At 44.1% G+C, this 21,400-nt stretch overlaps 1 protein-coding gene and 2 pseudogenes across 1 annotated transcript; all 3 read left to right on the top strand.

Moving 5' to 3' along the window:
* The first annotated feature begins 763 nt into the window (after positions 1-763).
* On the top strand, positions 764-2,030 carry LOC127754717 (putative serpin-Z8; annotated as a pseudogene).
* A 4,388-nt stretch (positions 2,031-6,418) lies between these two features.
* LOC127755008 (putative serpin-Z8) lies at positions 6,419-7,554 on the top strand (annotated as a pseudogene).
* A 6,963-nt stretch (positions 7,555-14,517) lies between these two features.
* LOC127755006 (uncharacterized) lies at positions 14,518-21,119 on the top strand. The gene is made up of 3 exons (XM_052280632.1): positions 14,518-14,756; positions 18,612-20,391; positions 20,520-21,119. Exons 1-3 carry the CDS (start codon positions 14,518-14,520, stop codon positions 21,117-21,119), a joined length of 2,619 nt encoding a protein of 872 aa, XP_052136592.1.
* The last annotated feature ends 281 nt before the right edge of the window (positions 21,120-21,400 follow it).

Below are 21,400 nucleotides of genomic sequence, written 5' to 3'. Positions count from 1 at the left end.
AATATATTTACTGAAACATATAAAAAGACCACGTGCAACATCAGAAATGAATTAGTATATCATCAGTAAATAATTATTGAAGCATTGGAATAATATTATGTGAAAAAAATTAACGAAATATAGTCACGTGAGATCTAGTTATAAAGAGTTAATTGTAGTAAATTAAACGGTATAATTATTTTATAATTCAAAGGAATAGTTTAAGAGAAAGAATATTTAAATTTTGAATTTCATACGATTTACATGCACATTCCATTGGCTGCATGCACTTGTCATGCGTATTACTCCCAATCCTAAGTTACTACATCGTTGGTTTGGGTGTCCGATTTTTTTTTCCTTCCCCTGACGTCGGATGATAAGCATTCTCCAATTTTTGGGCTGCTTCTTTATATTTGCCCATTCTTGTAAAACAAATTATGAAAACTATCCAATTTTCCCTACGTACCACTCCATTCGTATCATAATATAAGAGATTTTAGAGGGATATGACACCTCCTAATACAGTAAATCTGGACAGGCTCTCTGTCCAAATTCGTAGTTAGGAAGCGTTACATATTTCTAAAATCCATTATATTGTTATTATGGGATGGAGGGAGTAGTAGGCTATACCTATATATAAGCCTGCCATATGGAGTACTACTATTATATGCTGATTTTGTGATTGTTCTCGAACTCGAATCCATATCAGTGCAGTTGATCCGCGCTCCTCATAAATCGGGGAATTAAATCCTTTTCCTTCTTTATTACGACGACAGTTTCGTACATGGACAACATAGCGCTGCAACGACGTCGCCGGGTCGTCGCCGGCGGCCAGGTGACGCTCGCCGTCCGCCTCGCCGAGCTGCTCGCGGCGGCGGACCCCGACCGCAACCTGGTCTTCTCGCCGCTGTCTATCCACGCGGCGCTCTCCCTCGTCGCCGACGGCGCGGGCGGTGACACCCTGGGCGAGCTCCTCGGTGTGCTCGGCGCGCCGTCGCCCGACGACCTCGCGGCGTTCGCCTCCCACATGGCGACCACCGCGCTGGCCGGGGACGGCGACAACCCGGCGTCGGGCGGGCGGCGCGCCGCGTTCGCGTTCGCGTGCGGCGTCTGGTGCGACGCCGCGCGGCCGCTCAGGCCGGCCTACCGCGACGCCGTCGTCGGCACGTACAATGCCGAGGCCGCCACCGTCGACTTCAGGAACAAGGCGGAGGAAGCGAGGAGGCAGATCAACGAGTGGACGCGGCAGGTGACGCAGGGCCTCATCGGCTTCGTCCTGCCGCCGGGCTTCGTCGGCGCGGCGACCGCCGTCGTGCTCGGCAGCGCCATCTACTTCAAGGGCAGCTGGGATCGCCCCTTCATGGAGAGGGACACGAAGAGGAGGCCGTTCTACCGCCTCGACGGCGGCGCCATCCACCGCGTGCCCTACATGTCGCCGGACCCGTCCTCCGACTCCCACCAGTTCGTCGCCATGCACGACGGGTTCAAGGTGTTCAAGCTCAACTACAAGCGGGACTACCTCGGCCGCCATGTCTCGCGGTACGCCATGGCCATCTTCCTCCCCGACGCGCGCGACGGCCTGCGCGGCCTCGTCGGCAGGATCGCGTCGCGGCCGGGGTTCCTGCACGAGCACCTGCCGTCCGGCGAGCCGGTGCCGGTCGGCGAGCTCCGCGTGCCCAGGTTCAGGTTGTGCTGCGCCCGCAGCGTCGGCGGCGTCCTCGAGCAGGTGGGGCTCCGGCTGCCGTTCATCCCGGGGCTCGCCGACCTGTCCGGCATGGTGGACCGGACGACGTCGTCTCCGGCGGCGACTGCAAGCCGCCGTTGTTCGTGAGCGGCGTCGTCCACAAGGCGGTGATCGAGGTGAACGAGGAAGGAACCGAAGCTGCACCCGCCACCTTTGGTGCGGTGTCAACTGGGTGCGCCCCAGCGAGACGGCCATGGACGCTGGTGAGCTTCCTCGCCGACCATCCGTTCGCGTACTTCATACTGGACGAGGCGTCTCTCTTGCCGTCGTGTTCGCGGGACAGATCGTCGATCCTTCGTTGCAATGACATGAAAGAAGTTGCAAATTAAATCACGTAAGATAGCCAGTATATTCGAGGGGACTGGTGAGTTTTGGGGATGATTATAATCGCTCGAGTTGATGTTTATCCGTTTATTGCATGTCAACTAAATGATTATGAAAAAAATTTTAAAACAATTGACAAGATAGATTGATATGCATTCATCACTCCACAAACATACAAGTTCAAATTCAACTTCTACAAATAGTAACAAAAATAATAAATTTAACTGTAAATATAAGTATAGTAATTAGCATTTTGTTTATTATTTTTGGTATAATTTGTAGAAGATAAATTTTACCTTTGCGTGTTTGTGGAGTTATATATTACATATTGATCCATCTTGTCAATTATTTTTAATTTTTTTCATAACCGTTTAGATGACATACAGTAAATGGGTGGACATCCACCCGAGTGATTAAAACAATTTCGCGGTGAGTTTGACAAGTTTATAAGAGTAGAATTTGAAGGTGGATGAAAAGCTCGAAGCTCCTGGCTCGGATCGGCTCGTAGCGAGCTCGGTTTGAATCGGCTCGAACTAGTCTTACTGAGTTGAGCAAATTGTAAGGGTTTTAACTTGTAAGCCTAAGTTCTTGGTGGAAATATTGTAGGTCCCACCATACCCTATGCCCATAGCCATAATGTTTAAGGCAAGAATAAATGTTAAAATGGGTCCTACATTTATGTAAACAAATTCTACTTTAAGATAGGTCTCAGCATACCATAATCTTTTTTCATCCTCTTTAGTGTGCATGCATGTGTGCTTTATCTCATTATTTTATTTCTTAAAATTGAACCATAAGCTTATGGCTATTTTTGGCATTTAATGTCTTATGACTAGTGCCCACAATATACTCCCTCCGTCCCTAAAAAACAAATCTAGGACCGGATGTGACATATTCTAGTACGATGAATCTGGACATAAATATATCTAGATTCGTAGTATTAGGATATGTCACATCCGGTACTAGATTGGTTTTTTATGGGACGAAGGTAGTATATGGCTAGTCATAATGTTTTATGACTCAATTCTTATGACACATTGTAGATGTCCTTAGCTCATTGGTACAAGATACATTATTATCATTTACTTGGGGCTTCTTAACTGCTACTCCAGTAGTTTGTTTTAGTGATATTAGTTAAATTTACTAATATTATGTTTATACATGATAAAATAGCAAATTTAAAATTATAACGATGGTATAAATTAATATGTTTACGAGCTAGGCTTTAAATTTGTTAAGATTGACGAGCCGAGCCGGACATACTCGGTAAGATAACAAGCTCAACGAGCTGACCTAACCTGTTACCTACCATAGAAAAACTATTTTAATCCCTCCACAGAATATCTCTTATTGTTTGTATGTCAGCCAAATAGAAGCGCTAGCTGTTGCCGCCCGCGCATCTCCATCTTCCTCCCACGCGCACTGCTTCCATGTCCGCGTGATGACGAGGACCTCTGCTAGGCTTACGTGTTGACACTGGGTGGGACCGTGGGAGTGGAGGCCTCCATCTGCCGGCCTCCCTCACCGGATATGAGGCCGTTGATTCACTCGGTACGTAGCACGCGATCGTAGCTCCCGTACTCAGGCGACCTATGGAGCGCTAGCTTTTTTTTTTTTAACGAGTGGCAAGAGAGGTGTGAAGTTCTCTAGATTGAACAGGTAAAAAATATAAGGTTATAACCCTGAAGGGTTGCAACCAGGAGTGGCACGATGCTCGATCGAGCTACTGCTGCTTCTATTCCTGTCACCGATAGATTATTTTTATTTTTCTATTATTTTAACAAAGTATTTTTAAAAAATATATATTTTGGTTGTAAAATTTTACAGATCTATACGCATGTTTGGAAGTGTGTTTTCTACGACGTAGCAGACAGCCCATCTGTGGGGCTTTGGGTCGAGGCCGTTGGGCCTGGGGTATAGATCGGTTTTCCTCTGTTTTCAACAGATCAAACTCGACGATTAGACCGAACAACCGCTTCTCCAATGGATTACGAAGCGCGGCAACGTCGCTGGGCCATCGCCGGCGGTCAAGCGGGCGCTTGCCGTCCGCCTCGCCGAGCCGCTCATGGCGGCAAACCCCGACCGCAACCTGGTCTTCTCGCCGCTGACCATCCATGCAGCGCTATCCCTCGTCGCTGTGAGGCCTCTATCACAAATTCAAAGAAAAACAGAGCAATTTTAGAGAATTGGGGGCTAAATGGCTATCTAATTAGGAGGAAAAGATTGGAATTGCATTGAAAAAAACAAACAAGTAAATTGGTAGCCGCAAGACAATGGGGAAAGTAAATTGAGGGTACAAAAGTTTGATACTGATCTAATTGGCTCGTAATAGGCTTATAAGGAGTTCGCCTGAGCTAAAAGACAAATGCCTGATGTCCACATGATGACAAAACACAGAGTGATGTAGATGGTAATGGCGTTTCCTAGCCTCACGATCTTCATAACGACTCCGGCGAACCGGTGTGACTTCATCCTAGCAGTCCATTTCTTCCCATCACCATTTCATTCTCCCCAATCTTCAGAGTCTATCAATACACTCCCCCCTAAAGACTCGTGCCCTCATGGGGAAAAGAGAGGAAATTCCTCACCTTAGAAATGAAGGCGGCTGCATCCTCCCTCGTTGATGTTGCTTCTGGCAAGTTAGCCCAATGAATTTTTCATTGAACTACATGCTCATTGTTGCGAGGAATGAGCTGGCATTCTAAAATTGAATCTAGCTTCGACCACTGCTTGAGGCCCAATGTGTTTTTTCGACTGACTCACATGGAAGACATGATGCATGTGGCAACTCTCCGGCAGCAAGAGTTTATGAGCTACTGATCCTAATCGTTCCAACACTTGAAAGGGCCCATAATACATGGAATGCAACTTCAAGGAACGATGCAAACCCAAGGTATTATGCCGATAAGGTTGCATTTTCAAGTAAGCCATGTCACCAATCATCCAACACCAGTTCTTGTTGGTGTACATCTGCGTCTTGGTAGCCGCCAGAATCCACCATGCCTTCTTCTTTCTTCTTCTCCAGCATACTCCACTGTCATAGGTAGAACATAGAATGAAAAACGATAGTTAGGAGGGTTGATAAGATCTTGTCTCTAAACACCATATCATTTTGAGCCAGCCACTCAGAGAATCATGATTTTCCCATCATTCAGTTTTCGTTTGAGGATTAATGCCCTACTATTTCTGTGAAGAATTATTTAAAAGTGCTGGGGGCCAGGTTCCAAGAAAAGGCATCTCGAGCGGTTAATGAAGCCGGTCATAGGGAATTAGAGAGATCGATGATCTGAGTTAAATCCAGAATGCTTTTGGTCTACGATTCCTTTGTTGGATGATGATACTCTAACTTAATTCCCTTTGACTTTGAGTCATTTTCCCTTTGACTTTGAGTCATTTTGGTGCAGGTGCGTGCGGAGAAAGGTGAAAAAGACATTACATGGCTAATCTTATTGATTTAAGGGTGGATTAGGACACTATGTAACGTATATCTAAGAAGATTACCATTAGACATACCTATTTAATAAAAATCAGAAAGATTAAAAAAAACTCAGCACTGATATAAGGGTCAGAAACATATGAAATTTATCATTTTCATGATGAAGGATAAAGTTAAGACGAAATTTATAAATATTGCATGTCTTATGCATACTCACTACATGTATGCACGTCACATCCTAATCAACATTAACTTCATAAATTAACATTGCCAAGTTATTTGGGTCCTCGTTTGCACGAACTAGACAAATTTGTGTACTGAAACGAGCATTTTACAAGTTTATATACTAAATTGTACCACCAATATAATTTACTCTTTATTTTAAGTAGCTTCCAATTAAATATTGTGGACTAGTATATGTTTCCAAAGAAAGTTTATAAACAATATTGTAAACATTCTTGGTATTTAGGAACTTTATTGGGAACATATACGTACTGGCCCCCAATTTTATTCGTATATGTTTCCAAAGAAAGTTTCTAAATACCAAGAATATAGTACACATATGGTTCGGAGATTTCTACGCTCTTATATATATAAAACCGAAAGATACGTGGAACTGAACGATTTAGATCTTTCGGCCAAAAAAAACTTTCTTCCTCTTTTTCCCGACGAGACAGATCGGTCGTGCCCGTATGGATTTCTTCGAGGCTCTGCAACGCCACCGCGCCGTCTCCGGCGGCCAGGCGGCGCTCGCCGTCCGCCTCGCCGAGCAGCTCGCCGCCGCGAACCTCGACCGCAACCTCGTCTTCTCGCCGCTGTCCATCCACGCGGCGCTCTCCCTCCTCGCCGCCGGCGCGGGCGGCGGGACCCTGGACGAGCTCCTCGGCGTGCTCGGCGCGGCGTCGCTCGACGATCTCGCGGCGTTCGTGTCCTACATGGCGACCACCGCGCTCGCCGACAGGTCCGCCTCCGGCGGGCCGCGCGTCGCCTTCGCCTGCGGCGTCTGGTGCGACGCCGCGCGGCCGCTCGAGCCCGCCTACCGCGACGCCGTCGTTGGCAAGTTCAAGGCCGAGGCCACCACCGTCGACTTCAAGAACAAGGTTAGGTGATCTGTGCCGTTCATGGCGATGCATCACGACAAATTCTTCGAGATTTTTCGATTCGGAACCAACAAGATTCTAACACTGTTCTTGATTTGGTTTCTTGAAGACAGAGGAAGCAAGGGAGCAGATCAACGAGTGGACGCGGCAGGTGACGAGGGGCCTCATCGACGCCGTCCTGCCGCCGGGGTCCGTCGGCGCCTCGACCGCCGCCGTGATCGGCAACGCCATCTACTTCAAGGGAAGCTGGGAGCGTCCCTTCAAGGGGAAGAACACGAAGAGGAAGCCGTTCTACCGCCTCGACCGACGGCGGCGTCGTCGACGACGTGCCCTTCATGTCGAGCCGCTCCTACCAGCGCGTCGCCGCGCACGACGGGTTCAAGGTGCTCGAGCTCATGTACAGAGCGGCGCCGCGCAGGTACAGCTACTCCGACGACGACGACGGCCACGGCGACGGCGGCGGCGACTACTCGCGGTACTCCATGGTCGTCTTCCTCCCCGACGCGCGCGACGGGCTCCGCGGGCTCGTGGAGAGGATCGCGTCGCGGCCGGGGTTCCTGCACGAGCACGTGCCGTCCCAATCGGTGCCAGTCGGCGACTTCAGGGTGCCCAAGTTCAAGGTGTCCTTCGCCGGCAGCGTCGCCGGCATCGTCGAGCGGCAGGGGCTCCGGCTGCCGTTCAGCTCGAAGCTAGCCGACCTGTCGGCCATGGCGGAGGACGACGGCTCCGGCATGCCGCTGTTCGTGAGCGACGTGCTCCACAGGGCGGTGATCGAGGTGAACGAGGAAGGAAGCGAAGCATCGGCCGCCACCATGGTGGACGTGATGATCGGATGTTCGATGGTGAAGCCGCCGCCGCCTCCGCCGCCGGTGGACTTCGTCGCCGACCATCCGTTCGCCTACTTCATAGTGGAGCAGATGTCACGTGCGGTCGTATTCGCCGGACATGTCATTGACCCAACAATGGAATAAAATATGTTCCAAATTAACAAGAATTTGGCCAAATTTATGCTAGGTTCAAAATAATTTATGCTTCCTTTTTCCCTAATATGAATCGTTTTTAGACTTGTCTCAACGAATATGGCTGGGACCTCCGTCTTTGTGGGAGTAAGTCCTGGCTTGTTTTCAGTAGAGGGGAGAGGAGATGAGGTGAGCAAGAGTGAGAGAGATGGCAGTGAATGGATGAGAGTAAGATTAATAATACAGCCAGCTCCTTACTATATATCTTTACAGTTTATCTCTCAGCCAACTCATATAGTGGTTAGTTTTTAACTATAAATATATGGTCCACCAGCCTCTCTCACATATTTTGTTGGTTACTATGTCTAAACCGGCTGTGAGCTTACCACCCGCTTCCCCTCTCTCTCCTCTCCTCTCTCATCCATCTCAGTATTTAGCCTTCTTATAGCCTTCTATTATATTCCCTCTATTTTCTAAATGTTTGATACTGTTGACTTTTTAGCATATGTTTGACTGTTCGTCTTATTAAAAAAAATTATGAAATATGTAAAACTATATGTATACATGAAAATATATTTAACAATAAATCAAATGATAGGAAAAGAATTAATAATTACTTTTTTTAATAAGACAAATGGTTAAACATGTTTTAAAAAGTCAACGGCGTCAAATATTTAGAAACGGAGGGAGTACTTACTCTGAATCCTACTCCCTCCGTCCCTAAATATCTACTCCCTCCGTCCCTAAATATTTGACGCCGTTGACTTTTTTAAACATGTTTGACCATTCGTCTTATTAAAAAACTTTTGTGAGATACGTAAAACTATATGTATACATAAATGTATATTTAACAATGAATCAAATGATAGGAAAATAATTAATAATTACTTAAATTTTTTTAAATAAGATGAATGGTTGAACATATTTATAAAATTCAACGGCGTTAAATATTTAGGAATGGAGGGAGTATATATCTATAAAGTTTATCAAAGTGTGATTAATGTTATTAATCTCCTCTCGTTAAGCCATGTCATTCCATTTGTTTGTAACCTTGGATAATTGATCGCAAAATATAAACCGAGAGCGCTCTCGATTTAGTGTTAAAGAGTGATGTACTTATTCGTGAGAGAAGGTCGAGTGCTACTAATACGTGAGAGAAGGTCCTGTGCTGCTAGTACAGCTACGTGAGAAAAGGTCCAGTTGTTACTAGTGCACACAATGCATGTCTATTTTTTTCTTTTTATAGAATTTTCTCTCAAATTACTTATCCGATCTACAATCTGATTACACCATTACATTCGTTGCAATTAAATCTTTACAACAAGATCTTACATGATTATATTACGATGAAAAAATATTTGTATTTATAAATTACTTTTATTATATACGTAAGTTACTTTTATCATATATTTAAGTTACTTTTAGATTTGACTAAATTACTTATATACATTCATAATGCTCTAAGTTGATTATTTTTATTATTGTTTTTAGTTAATTCTATATTTTGTGGACTTTATAAATCTTCTCTACACTTTACTTGTGAATTTACTCTACATTGTTTCTTATTTCAGCTCACTCACAATATAATTATTTCTACTACAGAGAGTTACTCCCCCGTTTCATAATGTAAGTCATTTTAGCATTGCCCACATTCATATAGATGTTAATGAATCTAGATATAGTTCTAAATTAAAGTTACTTTCTTTTTGTTATAAGCTACTTCTATAATTGTAAATTACTTTTAAGCTTTACTGAATTTACTTTTATATGTCTAAGAAGTAACTTAGTGAAATCTAGAAGTAATTTAGACATATCATAAAAGTTAATTTGTGATTTTTCATCAAAATATAATCATGTGAGATCTTGTTGTAAAGATTTAATTGTTACGAACACAACGGTGTAATCGGATTATAAATCAGATGAGTAATTTAAGAGAAACTTCTCTAAGAAGAAAAAAATACATAGATATTGGGTGTACTACTAGCTTTTTTTTTTTTTTGGAAAGAAGGGCGTCTCTATTTAGCACTATTCAGCTAGCACTTTTGGTGTAGCTGTGTCCATAATTGATCTATTGCTAAAAGGAACTACCTTATCTTTCGATAATTGTTAAAAGTATATTTAACCTTGGATAATTGATCTCTCGTTAAGCCACGTAACTCCATCTTTCAAAATATTTATAGCTTAGAATCTTGCATGCAATGGATATAACCCATTTGAAATGAAATTAAAAAAAATGTCAAAAGTGGTAAATTAAAAAAAGAACGGTTCTAAATTCTAATTTTAGTGCACTGTAGTATAAGTACACTATAACTGAGTGTAGCTGTAACATATTTTATTCCATGGGAAAAACTATAAGTACACTAACAGATATGGATTTGCATCCTACAAGATCAAATTCAACTTTTACAAGTTGAAATAAAAAGAACAAGATAAACTGAAAATAGTTATCTACATTCACAGCTATATTTATTATTTTTGTTACAACTTGTATAAGTTAAATTTTAACTTGCATATTTGTGAGTGATATATTTCATATTAATAAATCACACTTGTGGATGTGGTAGAGGAGCGCCGCGGTGGCGGCGAGGAGGAGGAGAAGGGTGGCGGCGTTGGTCGTCATGGTCGTCGTGATGATCGTCATGGTCGTCGTTGTGTCCGCTGTGGAGCTTGGATGGCTGCAAGTTCGTCACTATCACCTCCACTGATGATGACTCCAAGTCTCTCTTCACCGTCGGCGCCATCTTCATGCCCACGATGGTGTTTCTCCCCTCGATAGCTGGCGCCTTCCCATGCCAAAGCTATGGCTGACATTGTCAAGATTCATCAAGTTCGTCGCTTTTGCCATTGTCATCCTCACGCCATCCTCAGGGCTATCTCCGATGATCATTGTAACGTTATTGGCGTCGTCCGCAAGTCTCCATTGAGATGCTTCGAGCCACCGCGGCGCTTCTAACTAGCGCTGCGAGGTCATCGAGATGTTTGGACGTCATCGCCTTGCCGGTCGTGGCCTCTTCTACACGACACTACTGACATCCATTTGCTCTCGTCGACGCTATTATCTTCTTCACACTCATCGGCTTGCCGCTCGAAGAGAACGCCGACCGGAGCGCCACTACTTGGTGTCCGTAAGGCGTCATCAACTCTGGCCGTGTCATGAACCATTTAGTTAGAGTTGTTCGGAATGCCGTCGAGCTACCTGCATCCATAGATGACGAGGCGCTGCCAAACAGTGCTCGTTCCGCCGGAGGAGGCCATTGTCATGTCGCCTTGCTGGAGCACGCCAAAGTCGCTGGAACAACTGCCTAGGTACTGCACCGAGCAGCCACTTTGTGTCGCGAGATGCTAGCTGTCTATACCAGAGATCGATCGCTGTCCATGCCATCCCGTCACACGCTGTTGCCACGATCACACACACACACTCTCTCTCTCTCTATATATATATCTATATATATGTATGTATGTATGTATGTATGTATGTATGTATGTATGTATGTGTATGTATGTATGTATGTATGTATGTATGTATGTGCACCACCGTCCACTGCTCGATTGCTGCCGGCGAAGTCCTCCGACTCGTCGCCGCCACTGGCGTCATCCTCACATGAATCCTCACCACTCTGTGTAGTGATAACGAGCTCAGCATCCCCACCAGTATCTTTGTCACTCCACAGCGCCCATACACATGATGACTTCTTCGTGGCCACCGTTGGCGCACTCCTGAGTTAAGCCACTACGATCGGAGGCGGCGCAACATAATTTGGGTTTGACTTCGATTGTTGCCGCATATACAAGAGGGCCACTCAGTTCCTGGAACACTCGATACTAAGTGTGAGCTGCAGTGATCAGAAGGCTGACTCCTGTACCGTGACAGTGGTCGGCCAGTGCCGTGGAGACTAGAAGGGCGATGCTACCCCAACCGCCAGTGACCACAAGTTTGGCATCTCCACCGGTGTCTCTGTTGTTCCTAGCGATATCCATACACATACCGATGACTTCTTCGTGACCACCGTCGGCATACTCTCAAGCTCAACGCCACCACTGATGTCATTCGTGCTCTCATTGATGACCTCTTCATGGCTGCCACGGACATACTCGAGCTCGGCGACACTATCGACATACTCGAGCTTGGCACCACTACCGACACCAACACCATCACATGAATGCTGAATGTGATGTATATGTTGCATCCTGCCTCTGTACACATACAGGAGTGCGCATGAATATACATGTACATATGCATGTGGTTAATATTTGCATATCTTTTGAGATGTGCACATGCTTGATCTGGTGCTTGTTGCACTCACAAAGGCTATACAAATATATGTGAACTTTAATTGTCCACTGCTCCTTCCAGTTATCATCCCATCCACGTCAATTTCTTCCCAAGTTACAATCAAGGCGCTAAGGCGGTCAAGCTGAGCACGAATCCTTGTATGTCTATAATTAACAAACCGCATTCACAACACGCCATTCAAGACCGACGAGGTTGGACGACAGGGTAGGTGGAGTCTACATCAAGGTCACGTCACCAACACCGGTGCATGGACTGATGAGGCCGTGGACCTATGCCAACGTCCACACACATCTACACCATCACCACCATCACAATCATGCATGGGAGAACATGAAGGGAAGACCGACAACGACGACCAGCATAGCTTAATCGGAGGTGTCTCACGGGTTTAACCCGCAAGAGTAATTAACCGGGTGTCTTCCGAAGCCCCGAGAACTAGGAGAACACAATCGTCAAGTCGGATCCACTTTGCCTATAGGCTATGGAGCGCATTCGACCAAGGATATTGTATTTTTGTAATTCTTTGAGAATTATAATAAAATGTATTTTCCTTTGTCTATTTTATTTGTGTGTACTTAGTACACCGGCACACCCGCATCTTAATTTATTTTATTTACCTGGGCGAAGAGATGGAAGTTAAATTCTCTCTCTAAGCAACGATGAATATAGACAATAGCCATTTTCTAGAGAGAATTCCCTGTATGCCACTGAAAATTCACTTGGTTCCTTATATGCCACTGGAGAACATTAAGTTCCTTATATGCCATCTAAAAAGTTTTTCCATCCCTCTTGTGCCACTGCCGTGAGCTCTGTTGGAGAAGCCATCCATTGGCTGGTCAAATTTTTATCCAAGTAACCCTACCCTTCTTCAGCCTTTTCCAGCAAGCTTCCATCAAATGAACGGCAGCAAGAAAGCAACGATGAGCTGGGCAGTTGGCTACAAATCGGATGCAAGTAGTTGAAAACTAATCTTTTTTATTCTCGTACAGGAGCAGTAATATAGCTTAACATTTATTGTTGCTTAACATATTGTGGCCGAGTCATACAGAGACCACAGGTAAAATGGATGCCCATCAAGGCAGAAATAACCCAGAGAGGAAACGAAAGAACGCATGAGAGAATTGAAGGGCAAAATAGTCTTTTATTACTCTAATTAACAGCAAACTAACAGCTAGCTCACGGTAGTGGCATGAAGGGGATAAAAAGTTGAACTCAGCGGCATATAAGGAATACAGCTTTTTTCAGTGGCATATAAGGGACTGAGTCACTGAGACAATTTCCTAATGGCATATAAGGAATTTCCTCCATTTTCTAGTATGATAAATTTGGACATGCTCTTTGTCTAAATTCAACCTACTAAAAATATCTCATGTTGTGCTTGTTACTATATATTTTCGACCGAACTGAATACTCTCTCCATACTTATAAAGGAAGTCGTTTAGGACAATGTTTAGGTCAAACCTTGGGAATATAAATCATGAATAACTGTCAAGTTGTTGAGTTTGAAAATGTAAAAATTATATGAATAGATTTTTTTTTGAAAAATACTTTCATAAAAGTATACATATATCACTTTTCAATAAATATTTTTATGAAAAAAGTCAAAGTTGTGTTTTGAAGACCGTGTCGCTGTCCAAAACGACTTTATTTGTGAGTACGGAGGGAGTATAGTTTAAAGGGAGTGGGGTGCATTAAACCATTGGTGCTGCTGGCGGGGTCAACCATACGTTGGTAGTATCTTGACCCCGGTGGTAGTATTCTGAATCCGCCCTGCAGAACCCGTTGACCCGTGACAAATAGAAAGTTTGTCACATTATATAAGACTATAAAATATTGTTTAGTACTTTTCCATGCTAAAATAAATTCACTTTATATTACAAAACTTGACTGCTTTATATGCAAATTCGTGTATAAAAAAATGGTAATTTTGAAACGGAAGCTAGTTCACGTATTTATATGCAAAAATAAGTGTTGACCCCGCTGGCTTATTAATTTGGCTGGATCGCCCAGCCATCGTTCTTCCCTAATTCTATATGACGAGTAGGATCGTCCGTGACCTTTCGTGATAGTTCTAGACTTCCAGTTTATTATTACCGGTTGATATATAACCCGCCGTTTGCTACGAGATATATGTGGATGAATACATGTTATACATTATAAAAGGTAGATATATATGTCTAAATAATGTAAAAATATTGTGGATATAATAATTTGATACTGTTTGCATATTGAATTATAAAGATAAGATAAAATTGTAAACTATACGTCATATTTAAAATACTCGAGATAATAATTGCTAGTGGGTAATGATACTGCACACTTGCATGTGATTTAAAATACTATAGATAATATTTGCTAGCAGGTGATGATGTGACGCATTTGCATATTGAGTTTTAATAGTTACGATTTGCACGTACTTTGATATACTGGTGGGGCTAATTTATTAACGATGATTCCATGGACTACATAGCCAAGTGGCCAGTACCAACAACTAGCTGCTAATATAAACCTGAGATAATCAGGAAGAATTTTAATTGCTAGCGTCGCCGCCTCTCCCAGTACCATTATATTTACACCCTACTACCCTAGCTAGCTATTATATGTAGCTTATGTACGTGCTGGCCTGCTGCGGCTTCCCCCCATTATTGAAGCGAATTGAAGCACAGCTGGTGGAGGGTATGATGGACGCCGGCGGCGAGTCCGAGTCGGAGTCCGACCGACGACGGGAGAAGCGCGCCGAGCTGGAAGTGAGTATCAATCGTAACCTCGCCGTGCAGGTGTACATCAGAATGGCATTCACGTTCATGGCGTACCTTGCATTCACGTGGTCGACGGTAGTCCTCCTGGGTGGCTACGTCAGCTCGCTGCAAAGGAAGGATTTCGCGTGCTTGACAGCAATTACTGTTGTAGAGGCAACCAGGTTTGTGAATTAATTTTCCATCTTCTCAGCGCTCTTGCCACTAGGATAATTTTCCTTTCAAAAAGAAGTACGGATAATTTCACCATATTTAAGAGGTACATATATCTGGAAGTACCAGTGTAAAGTTTAGGTACCTTAAAAACAGTAAAATTACTCTAAAAATATACCTACCCCACTGTTAAGCCAGTTTGATTATCATCGGGATTCTGCAGTATTGTCGATGCTTTTCCTTCTCTCTTAAAAGATTATATGTTGTCTAAAAAATGTTTATATGGAAAACAAGGGCACAACTGACAGCGTAGCACACTTTTTTTGGAGAACTTATAAGGAGTACTGTTAGTATAAGTAACTGAAAGATTTAGATTGATTTGTTCTTTTACTTAAATAGATTACATTAAAAGGGCTAATTGTCTTTCTATACTATTTTGTGGTGGCAATTCAGTAAACTCATAGCATATATATTGAAACAATGACGCAAGACTACGTTTTCCCTCAGCAATCCAAACTACTTCTTTTTCAAGTCATAAGTCGTTTAACTTTTTTTTTCTAATTAAACTTTGTTAAGTTTGACCAAATTTATAGAACAATTTAGTAACATCTAAAATATCAAATTAGTTTCATTAAATCTAACATTGAATATATTTTGATAATATGTTTGTTTGGTATTGAAAATACTATAAATTTCTATAAATTTTGTCAAACATAAAAAACAAATTGACTATGAAGAAGTCAAACGAGTTATAATATGAAACGGCTGGAGTATTACTCATTCCTAGTCAGTCATCATCATGGGGAAGCACCGGTAGCCACAACGAGTACTCCACGCGCGTGACGCCGCCAAATATATAATTTTATAAATATCCTAAATTGCCATTATTATATTGGTAGTAAATGTATTGTAAAAGTACTTAATTTTGAACATAGGCAGAAGTTTTACCTCATTTCATTGAGAAGAGAAATACAACCGCAACCAAGAAAATACACGGCCGTCCCCATCTCTCACTCTGTCATCCTGATAAGTAATGCAACCGTGTCCGCCACTACTCCGAAGTATACCCTACTATGACTATTAGTACGTGCTATTGATAATACGTATTTAGTATTATTCATTTAAAATGGAACACATAAAGAATGTAGTTCAAAAGTTTTTTTAAAAAGCTGACGATTTAAAATTCATAGTTGAAAGTATTTGAAATTTTGAGTTGAAAGTTCTATAAATCCGAGTAAAAAGTTTTGAATTTTGAGTTGGAAGTTTTTTTAAATCTGAATTGAAAGATTTTTAAAATTTGAGTTCAATGTTTTGAATTTTGAGATTAGATTATTTTAAATTCAACTTAAAAGTTTCAAAGTTCGGAATGGAAGATTAAAATTTTGAAATTTTGATTTGAAAGTTATTTTTTTAAGATTCAATAGAATGCTTTGAAATTTGGGTTGAAACATTTGTAGAATCGAACGGTAAGAGCTAAGCCAACCAGTGAGAGGGGTGAATGGTTGGAGTACCCAAAACCAAAACTTTTAGCGGAACTAAAAGTTACCCTCAAATCCGATGTAGATCAGTCTGACTAGAGTATATGTGGCTGTCTGACCACTCGATGACCTCCAGTCTGACCGATGGATTTGCTCCGGTCTGACCGCCCGATGCGTCACTTTCGCCTGTTGCCGCCGCCGGTCTGACCGCCGTGTTCCTGCTGGTCTGACCACGCCGATGCCGTCGGTCTGACCGCCGGTGTCCCGCCGGTTGGACCGCCGATCTTGAGCAAACAAAAATCAATGATCTCTCAAAGTAGATTGGAACTTTAATACCTCTCTCTGTGTTTACAAAGCGCAACAACAACACTCCTCACAAAAATCTCGACTAAACTCGAAACCCTAACTTTTCTCTAAACTCAACTCTCTCAAAAATCGATACCAGGAGGCCACACACTCCCTCTCTATTTATACCCGAGAAAGGAAGCCTAAAGCAACAAACTAACCTTGCACAAAAAGTCCTAATCCCCTAGGGAACCTTCAGGTACAAGAAATAACCTTTACAAACTCTAATAGTACCAAATTTGAACTCCCTCCGAATTTGACCCCGCATCCTATGGGCGCACATTATCTCCATCGTATGCTATATGAAATCTTCACCAATCATGTGCATTGATCTTTAACCTAAGCATCCAACATGATATCCTGATTGTTCGGACATTATATCTTCTCCCAAGCTGACTCCCGATCCATCACCTGTAATGCTCTCCCGAGGCATTAAGAACCACCAACTCATGGATCAACCAAGAAATCATATCCGAGCACAAGTTCGCACTAACCTGGCTCATTGTTAGCAAACAACAGTATTACATACGTATATCATCCATCTAGAAGTCATAAACAAGAATTATCCACTAATATCCAAAGAATCATTCCTAAACCGAAATCGACACAGCGTTGGCCGGTCAGACCGTGGGATGGCTGGTCTGACCGCCCGTATTGCTCCTGTCTGATTGGCCTTACCCAGCCGGTCTAATCTCAACCGTCAGACATGTCCCTGTTCATCACCTGAAAATTCTAATTATCTCCAAAACCACTTCGCCAATAATCTCCAAATATCAAAACCAATAATCTTAGATGCCAATTGTTCATCAAAATTAGCAATCAAACACACTTTAATTTTATAACATTCATAATCTAGGTGGAGATTTTGATGATCTTCTAAAATACAATCAAGATAACTCAAAACAAAGAGGGCAAAGTGGCTGTTATCAAGTGGCCGATCTGGAAGGGAAGTGCAAAATTGCAGTGGCTCAGCCAGTACAGAGTGTTGTGGGGTGGCAGCAACTGAAAATTGGCGTCGGCCATCGAATAGGCCAAGGAGCGATTTTTGTGGGGTTTTCTTGTATTTTGTAACCAACGTCATATATAGGAGAACAAAGGGAGTAGAACGCTAATTAGCGCGTGCTAGGGAGAGAAGTCATGTGTGGTTTTCAACCACATGGCAACAAGCTAGGATTAGGGTTTTGGGTGGGGTGAGGGAAGGGTGGAGGTAGAGGAAGGGGAAGTGGGTGATCGGGATTAGGGGAATGACGTAGGAGACGGCGAACCAGCGGTAGGTAACAGACAAGGGCGGGCGGAGAGGCGGTGGTGGCGGCGGAGGCAAAGCGAGGCGAAGGAGAGGGGAGGAGGCTGAATGGGTGGGGCCACATCAGCATGTTGACGCCTTTTGGTGTCGGCGAGGCAAGGCAGTGGCACGGTGGAGGGGGAGGGTGGGTAGAGGCCGAGGGAGCTCGCTGGAGGGACATCGCCGTCGCTCGACTGCGTCCCCTCTTCTCCACCGGGCCAATTCGCTGGAGGGAGGAGGGGGTTCGTGGGAGTGCCATCGCCCGCTCCACTCTACCCGTGTGCGCTCGTTTGGGAGTAAATAGGAGGAGGCTCGCTGTGCAAGATTTGTTCATCTCGCGTATGGCGATTAGGACACCCATAGAATACATTTCAAGCAACATAATTTCTCTCAACACACAGGTATTTATCTTGGTTAGTTTGTTATTCTATCTTGCTGAATTGTTTCAAAAGTTCTCATAATTATTTGAGTGACATGAAAACAACGAGAGGTACCGTTGAGAGTTTAGAATAATTCTCCATAGTTAATCTAAAGTATAAGATTATAATTAAGTTCAAAAAATGTAACCGTATAATATCATATGTAAAAGTCACATGATACTGAAAAATGTAACGAGAGGTACCTAATATTCGTAGCTTTACAGAAGGATGCAGGCGTATGTGCATACTAGATTTACGAATACAGTGTGCGATGCAATCGTCTATGTGACTTTCTCCGGGACGTACATATCACTAACATTACTTTGTTTGTGCATCCCGCAGCATCTTCAACGAGTTGCAGTCGCAAGACATGCTGACAGTCAGTATCTGGAACATAAGAAATATGGTACTGGTTACGGCCTCCGACTTGTTGACGTTGCCATTGTCGCCCTCATACATTCATGTTGGGGAGGGGGCGATTGCTCATGCATTTACTGCAGTACTAGCGAACCCGGTCCTTCTGATATTCAATATCCTGCTCTTATTCAACCTTTATGGTCCTATCGTGTGCATCGGCCTCTCGTCATGGCGCCTGAGGCACCGTGATTACCAGGGCCATAGGGACAAATCCTCATCCACATCCATTTTTATTGGAGAAGCGAGCAGCTTAGCGAACCTGACACCAGGGCTGGACTTCTTCTACGTCCTGGTTCTGTGCCAGTGTGTGCTCTACTGTTTCTTGATATGGCTTGTCATGTGCGAGATTACCCTCTCCGTTAGTTTCTCCGAGCAATGCATGTTCCCAGAAGAGTGGCACGTGAAGTCAGTTAGAAAATACCTTCAGTTCACCCGGAAGAAATGTGCAAGGGACCCTGCTCCGCTTGCTGAGAAAAGGACTTTTCTCAGCTACGCAGCAGGGCTGCTGGAGTCTGAGTCGCAGGAAGAATGCCTATGGGGAGCAAGGATGCTAGACAGGCTCATGAAGGATGGGGAAGATGCGAGTAGCATTATTCTTCGCTCCAAGACCAAGATACAGAGTCTTGTCGATAAGCTAGGGAGCACACAAACAGGATCAGAGTCAGAATCAGATGGCAACAACAACAACATAGAGATGAGAGTGCTCGCCACGAGGATTGTGGCGCATCTCGCCGGCGGCATCCAGCTCAAGCACTTCCCTGGAGCAATTCAGTCCGTGTCATCATTGCTCGAAACAACAGTCCAGGTCCAGCCACTCTGGAACAATAATCTGCGTGATGATGATCAGCTCTTACCATCTGAAAGAAGAGATCGGGAATGGGCTCGTAGAAAAGCAGAAAAGGAGAAGAAGAAGCGGCGTGAGAGGAAGAAGCCAGAAACCATTGGTGATCCAGGTGATGGCATGAGGCAGAACGACAACGATGGCAGGGAACGGGAAGAAGAAGTAAGCTGCAACGAGCTGATCCTGCAGGGCCTCAGGATTCTCGAGGGGCTCGCCTGCGACCCACACAACTGCACGGACATCTGTGCCGCTCCGGGCCTCCTCGAAAAGATCACCATGCCGCTCTACTCCGCCACGCTCATCCAAGACGTCGACAAGAGCGAGCCGTGGGCTGACATAGCAAACAGCTCGCTCAAGGTGGTGCACCACCTCATAACCCATGCCGCTCCTGGCACAAGGCTGCGCCACGAGATCTCCTCCAATAAACAGGCGGTCACCAACCTGCAAAGCATTCTTAATCTGGGAGGAGAAGAGCAGCAGGTGCAAACCATGGAGATCTTCACTCAGCTTGTTCTGGATTCTTCTCTCGACATCACCGAGGAAACCAAAGAAAATCTCATTAGGAAGCAACTGCAGAGCTTCCTCCCCGCTGATGGAGGGGAAGATGAAGTACAAGTACCACCACCTCCTCCTGCTGCAACTAATCCCATCAAAGCTACAGCTGGGGAAACACTGTCAACCCTATCATCAAAGAGTGAAGTTATCTCTATGTTCATCGTGAGGGAGTGTACTGACATCGTTGATCGTCTCGTTGGAATGCTTGATGCGAAGTACAACACCAGACACAGGACAATATCAGCCGAGATCTTGGAGAATCTTTGCACCCACTGTAAGGAACACATCGATCAAACTTTCCTCCAAAAGGTGCGACAAAACCTAACTCTGTTTCTCGATGTCTCACATTTCAAGAAACACTCCTGTCTTAGTGTCCAGTGGTTTTACCTAATGCATCACCATTGTTTCTAAAACAAAAGGTTGCATCACCGTTGCAGGTCCTCGATGAAATACAGAAAACACATGGAACAGAAGCATCTGCAAGAGCAACTTCTGCACGGGGAGCCAATGAAGAGAACCGGGAAATTCGTTCGCAGGTAGACGATGAAGAGATGCAACGTGGCCAGCAGGCGCATGGAAAGGCATCAAAGCAGAAAGGCCAGAGGGCCCATGACATGGCATCCGATCAAGAAAACGAGGATGAAGAAGCCGACATGAAGGAACTGCAAGAAGCGTTGCTATCCCTGACCTTGGTGATGCATGACAAACTGATCGAACTAGAGAGAACGTCTGGTGATGGAGGTGCGTTTGTGGAGTTGCTCAAGTCTATCATAGACGAGAACTGTCAACATCAGGCGACGCCTGTCTCTCTGAGGATCGTCAAGCTCTGCGGCCAGATTGTTGAACCAATTATGCGCCGCAACCGCTGCACCAGTGATCAGAAGAAGGAATTCATGAAGTCACTGACCAAGGCCACAAAAACCATGGCTAACCTTGAAAGCTGCGTGCTTTTCACTAGAACCGACCGTGGAATGGAGAAGACCGCCAGGCCTCTCCTCTCTGATATTGAGAAACGACTGAAAGAGTTGGTTTCCTAGAAGTTCGATGTTGTCCTTCGGTTTTAATTACTTATCACTTTTGTTGTTCTAAATCAAAACAATTAATTAAAGCCCAAAATGTACATTATTCATGGAACAAATTGTAATTTCTATGCTACTTCCGTGAGTGATTGTAATAATGAACATAGAGTTCTAGAATGTGAATGCTGTTTTCATCTACTTGAGCTTATGCTCACTCAGCGTCTGTACACTCTGCTCTGAACCGATGACTGTTACCGATGACTAAATAGGATCATCTATTTAATCAACGGATATATCAA

Source organism: Oryza glaberrima, chromosome 11, assembly GCF_000147395.1.
Source record: "Oryza glaberrima chromosome 11, OglaRS2, whole genome shotgun sequence".
NCBI lineage: Eukaryota > Viridiplantae > Streptophyta > Magnoliopsida > Poales > Poaceae > Oryza > Oryza glaberrima.
The sequence above is the reverse complement of the archived record's forward strand: the minus strand, read 5'-3'. Positions and strand labels throughout refer to the sequence as shown.

What these genes read in the sequence shown, in the direction of transcription:
- LOC127755006 (XM_052280632.1), top strand. Translation starts at nt 14,518, where the DNA reads ATGGACGCCGGCGGCGAGTCCGAGTCGGAGTCCGACCGACGACGGGAG. An exon ending in ACTGTTGTAGAGGCAACCAG is followed by an intron (nt 14,757 to 18,611) that starts GTTTGTGAATTA and finishes TGCATCCCGCAG; the next exon opens with CATCTTCAACGAGTTGCAGT. An exon ending in ATCAAACTTTCCTCCAAAAG is followed by an intron (nt 20,392 to 20,519) that starts GTGCGACAAAAC and finishes TCACCGTTGCAG; the next exon opens with GTCCTCGATGAAATACAGAA.